At 50.7% G+C, this 6,000-nt stretch overlaps 1 protein-coding gene across 1 annotated transcript in view; it reads right to left on the reverse strand.

The window, feature by feature from the left end:
• ENDOD1 (endonuclease domain containing 1) overlaps nt 1-3,412 on the reverse strand; it is a 29,108-nt gene extending 25,696 nt beyond the window's left edge. The window contains exon 1 of the mRNA XM_059069009.2: nt 2,857-3,412. Coding sequence (XP_058924992.1) covers nt 2,857-3,156 — 300 coding nt within the window. The 5' untranslated portion in view covers nt 3,157-3,412. The remainder of the gene's footprint in view (nt 1-2,856) is intronic.
• Between the last annotated feature and the right edge of the window lie 2,588 nt (nt 3,413-6,000).

The raw sequence follows: 6,000 nt of genomic DNA on the forward strand, positions 1-6,000 counted from the left end.
AGCACCCAGTTCCTCTGGTCCCCTGCCTCTTCCTCCTCTATCTGCTGGGCCTCTTGGTAACACTAACCTCCTAAAGAGGTGATGTGGGCACAAGGTGACTCAGCAATACAGAGTGCTCAGAAGCAGCCAGAAGTCCACGTTGAGCCCTGAGCATCTTTCTGCAGTGGGCATGCTGGCTGGGAGGCAGGCCTCAGGGGGGCAGGTTTGCTGCAGTGTGCTCCAGAGCCCGCCAGCATGGCAATCTGGCAGCTTCTCCCTGCTCTCTCCTTCCTCGCCTCCTTGCTAAGAGCCCCTGGGTCCTGGCTGACTTGACTGGATGCTGGGGTGGGAAGGGATGGGCAGCACAAGGCCGTCTTGCAGATAAAAGCATCCTTCCAGGTGTGCTCACCTGGAAGGTGGACCCTTCCCACCTCCCCAGTCGGGAACTCTGGCCTCCTGTGCTTTTCTGAACCACTGCACCTCTCACCGCTCAAGCCGCCATTTGGAATTATTCCCTCCCACCCCACCAGCTCCTTCCTCCTTCCCCATCTTATTTTACCTCTCCAGTCCCATCCCTCATTACCAGGGCCCACGGTCTCCACTGCCTATGTGAAGGTGCTATCCGTTTCCTCTCTGCTGAATGAGTCACGCTCCTTTGGGCTCCTTCAATAACTGCATGAACGGCTCTGCTCCACACCTCTGCCCCAAACCTCCCTTGATCACTCCTTCATACCCGACCCCTCCCTTCCATCACTCCTCTTTATTCTGAGCACTTGAGTCATCTACTCACTGAGTCATCTACTCACTTGTGCTGGTTTAGCTGCTCCAACCACTCCCCACTAATCCTTGACTCGGCCATGCGTTTCTCACACAGCATGTCCCCTCTGCTGGGAATGTCTTCGTCCTTGTCTCCCTTCTGAACTCCGCCTCATCCTTCCAGGCAAAGCACAAATGTCACCCTGACCCAAAGGCTTACCCCATCACCTCCAAGACAGATTAAATCTAATAAGACTTCTTCTACCGTTTTAATCTGAGGATGTTTTGCTTATGTCATAATAACAGCTAGGATTGATAGGCCAGGCACGAGAACCTTATATGGAGTAATTCATTCAATCCTCAAAATCACCCTGTTATTACCTCTAAGTCAACCAGCCCAAGTTTACAGCAAGTCAGTGGAAGAACTGAGGCTTAAACCCACGCGGCATGGCTCTAATCAGAGGTGTCGCCACCTCTTCACCCAGCAGACCAGGAAGCCTCTGAGTCCCAGAGCAACACTCTGCTCCCCTGGCACCCCAAATGCCTGGCACACAGTGGGTGACTTCTAAATGTGGTAGTTCTGGATTTAACTGAAATTTGTTCAGCATGCATCCCACGTCTTCCTCACATGTATGTTCTGTCTCCCCAAGCCATCCATGAGATCCTCGGTGAGAAAGGACCAGGTCATCTATTTTCCTCACAGGTCTGCAATCACATGCATACTGGGGGAAACACAGAGAGCTCTAGGGGTGCAGATGGGGACAAACTAACTTTAGGTTAATATATGCCTTAAGTGTGTATACTTTACAAAAGCTTTTTCACATGTGTGATCTCATAGGTCCTGACATCAACAGGCTGTGGAGAAGGTAAAGAGACGGAGGTGCAGATGGCCTGAGATCTGGTCAAGGTCTTAGAGCCAGAAATAACTGAATGATATTATAGAAATTACAACCCAGGGCTCTGAATAAAACAGCTGAAAGCCAGTCCCCTGCTCACAATGCCTAGGCAGCTGTGGCCATCAAGAATGGGCAGGCTGATGTAAGTCATCTATACTTCAATTAAAAAAGTAAAACAAAAAAAGATCAAGGTCAACCAGTTCTAAAAAAAAAAAAAAAAAAAAAAAAAAAAAAAAAAAAAAAGAATGGGTGGGCTGAGTGTTCAGCTCCTCCCCCAGATCGGGTGTCCTTGGTTGCTGGGACAGGGGAGCCTGGCAGGGTGTTCTCCACGGGAGGCTGGCTGAGCAGACCTAGGGCAGGGTGTGTGAAGGCAGGTTCAGCAGGACCTCTAGGAGCCTCTTGGAGTGTTTGGTCACTCTCACCAGACAGAACAGAAAACCCTGAGAGATGACATGATTTCCAAGTGGTCTGATAATATAGATATGAAGAGCCAGGAGAAACAGGTTTGTTCTTCCCATTTGTAGGAGGTCGTCAATGTCCCTACTATTTGTAACTATCCCATCGCATTTCTAAAAATCCATACCTTTATTTCATTGTCCTAACCCAACATTAACTTCAGATTGAATTTACTCAATGTCCTGTGCAGATGGGAAGGCTTTTCAGGCTCAGGTGGCCTCTGCAGAAGAAAAGCTTTTCCCTAGTAGGAAGGGCAGTGAACGTCTAGCCAAAAGACCTGCCCCATCTTTATGCACGTCTCATCGCCCCGCTGAGCCTTGATCTCCTCTTCTGTAAAATGGGCATGAAAATGCTCACTCACCCACCCATCCCACAGAATTGTGGCAACGACTTGTGAGCTCCCAGCCTAGGCGTCCCGAAGATCTGAGTGGTCTCCTGGGTCTCCGTCTCACAGTCCTCATTATTCAGGAAGTGAATGAGACACTGCAGATGTCTACTCTGAAGTGCAGAGAGAACCACCTCCCACTGGGGGCCTCGGACCCCTGAGGCTTAAGCGAAGGCTCGCAGATCGCCCAGCTCTGGCCGTGGCTTTGACAGGGGACGACGCAGTCTGTAACTCCGGGGGCGCGGTGGGCCGGGTGGAAACCCGGGTTTCCCGACCCTGGCACCGAAGGCTGGGGCTGCCCTTCCCCACTCTACCGCTCACGGTGGCTGCAAAGCGCCCTGGGAGGCCAGCCCAATGGCCGGGCTTGGGAAGCTCCTCGCTTACCTGCGGCTCCACCAGCCAGCGCTGCTCGGCGCCCAGGGGCGCGGGGCGCGCGGCGCGGAACGCCGAGTACACGGGGATACGGTCCCGGGTGCTGTAAAGGGTGGCGAAGCGCTCGGCGCCCTCGGAGCGCTGACAGATCTTCACGTGGGCAGCGGCCGCCAGCCCCGCGGGCGGGGTCCCGGCGTAGAAGAATCGGTCGCATTCGCCGAAGCCGGCTTCCTGCTCGCTCACGAGCCGGCCCTCCAACAGCCCGGCCAGAGCGAGGAGGCCGCCCAGCGCCAAGCAGCGCGCGGGGCCCATGGCGCGTCTGCGGGCCGGGCGGGGAAAGCGCGAGGCCGCTGAGCGGGGCCGCGGGGAAGTAGGAAGCCGGGGGCGGCGCGGCTCAGCAGGCGCTCTGCGGGCCGGGCTGGGCGGCCCAGGCGGAGGGGGCGGGCCCGCGTCCCGAGGCCGCGCCTCCCTCGCACCCTCCTCCCTGAAGATGGCTGCGCAGGCCCGGGGCCGGGCACGGGGATGCACCCGCACTTGCACCGCCTGGTTTCTGCAGTCTGCGCTCGCGGGTATGAACTTAATCGGAGGAAACGGGAAGGAACCGTCCCCGGGGCTGGGAGCCTAGAAGCCTCCTGAGCCAGCGTGCCCCAGGGTTCCTCAAGGATGCAAAGAAGTGGCGTGAGATGCCCACAGAACTGTGGCTATTTGGGTCTAATGGGCAGGGACCCAGAGTGACATCCGACGGAAATTAGTCTCTCCTTCCCAACGAAATGTTCATCCGCCAATACAAGGACACAACGTTGATGAAGTTTCAGCAGATCAGAAGCCAGGAGACCCAAGTTAAAAATCCTCTTCTAGGAAATTCCTAACCTAGGGAAATAGGACAGCTCTTGTGGTTTACTTGGTGCTGTGAGGCTTAGAATCAAAACCAAAACCAAGAAAGAAACGAGACCGGCCAACATCACTGGTTGGTAGGTTGGTTGATTCATATTTCTTTCTTGAGTGCCTATGTGCCAACCTGGGTTCAGCGACTGGGTACAGTGGTAAACAAGAATAAGGTCCCTGCGGTCCTGCAGACGAAACCTAGTGGGAAAGCTTGTCGTTAATCAAAGAAGCAGGCTATTAAAGGAATAATGACATACACTGAACGAGGAGCTGTGAGAACCTGCCACTCCGGGGATTCAGGGCATGTCTGCCTGAAGAGTGTTGTCTGGACTGAGACCAAGATGTTGACATAAACTAGGCAAAGAGGAAAGCAGCATGTGCTAAGGGGTCTCCCAGCAGAAGGGAACGTGATATGTTGGAGGAATTTAAGGAAGGTGGGTGTGGGTAAGAGAACAGAGACCTGGGAGAAGATTATGAGAAATAGGGCTAAAGTAGGTGGGAGACACAGCATTCATGGGATCTTAGGCTAGAGGCCGTCAACCATTTCTCAGCAGGACACGGACCCATATTGAGAGAACAAGCTTCATGTAATAATCCTTATGCTTAAAACTGACATTGCAATCTAGTATTTCTGTTGTGTTCTATTTTGTTCCCCTTTAAAAAAACATGCTGCTGGTAACCCACAAAGTTGTTTCTATGACCCACTAATGGCTCATGTCCTGCAGTTTGGAAAGAAATATTATATAAATCATGTTGAGGCTTTTGATCTTTCAATGGCGGAGACACAATCACATTTGCTTTCTGGGCAGAAATGAGCAGACTTGAGTGGCCCAGAATGAATGAAGAAAAACATTTATAAAGATCAGATGAGAGATGGTAGCTTGGAATGGGGTGGTGGTAGAGACAGAAGCAGAGTGCCTGCTAGGGTGCCTTCACTCACATCTTATTATTTCATCTTATTTCCTCAGTGTGCCACGTGGGGAACTGGACCAGAGTGTTCAGATGCTTGTCCAAGATGGCAAAATCAGTGAGTCCTGAGCCAGATTTGAGCCAGGCCCATCTGCTTCCTAAGCCGAGCCCTTTCTCAAAGTCACAGCAAATCCATGAGGTGAACCTATAAAATAGGAGAGAAATTGTCAGAAGAGCACATTTTGGACTTAAGAACCAATTCCTTGGAGGCTTCAATACTTGAAAAGGTTGACTATGTTTGACCCCTGAAATGAAACCTAAATTTATTTCTTAATTAAAAAAAAAAAAAGACACATACAGTGTGAAGTCACAGTAACAACTAGACTCGGAGTCACATGTTCCTTCTGCATCCAAACTGTCATTTTCAATTTCCAAAATTTATTCTGAGTTTGGCCACTTCTGTGCATTCTCAACACTATGGTCTAAGTCAGTAACCATCAATTCTCACCTGTGTTACTTAGTTGTTCTAACTACTTCTCCTGCCCCTAAGGGGTCCACAGAACAATTGAGGTGATTACTTAAATATGCAAATTATATCATGTCAAGTGCTGTTTTAAACTTCCAATGCCTTCTCATTTCAAGCTGAAAAAAACTCCAATGTTTACTATGATCTACAGGTCCTACATAGCCTGGACCTTGCCTCTTCCTTCTCTATGCCCCGGACACAAGTGAGCTTCCTCTCTATCCACACAAAAACACCAAGCTCTGTGTTAGGGCTGCTACAGTTGTTGTTTCATCCAAGTGGAAATCAGCTCTGGACCTTCTTTCTTGTCCTTTGGGACTCAGGAAGGTCTCCTGCTCTATGAAGTATCCCCTGAGCACCAGAAACACACTGCCCATTCTGCACCCCAGCCCCTTCACTCCCTTCACAGAACTTATGCCCACTTGAAATTGTCTTGTTCATTTATTTGTGGATGTGTTGATTGGAATGTATCAATGACTTCACCATGTGAAATATACATACAGCATTGAGAAGGCAGTGGAGACTGGGAGAGAAGATTTTCACATGCTGGCCCTTTTTGCCCTATGTTTGCTCATCTCTCCTAGCAACTTGGATCAGCCAAGTGCCAGGTGATTTCCACCAAGTCATCCTCTAGATAGGGCTGCCCACCAAATCCCCCAACCCAGCCAGCCAGCTGGAACCCAACAATCAACCCCAAACTCACTCACCAACATCACACAAGGCAACAAGCTCATAAAAATAAGTTTTGCTTGACATGGTTTGATATAATTATTCAGAAAAGCGCAGAAAAAACGACCACCTCTCAGTTGACTGAATGAACAACACAAAATATAAAGTCA

The sequence above is a fragment of the Kogia breviceps genome, chromosome 7 (assembly GCF_026419965.1).
Source record: "Kogia breviceps isolate mKogBre1 chromosome 7, mKogBre1 haplotype 1, whole genome shotgun sequence".
Classification (NCBI taxonomy): domain Eukaryota; kingdom Metazoa; phylum Chordata; class Mammalia; order Artiodactyla; family Physeteridae; genus Kogia; species Kogia breviceps.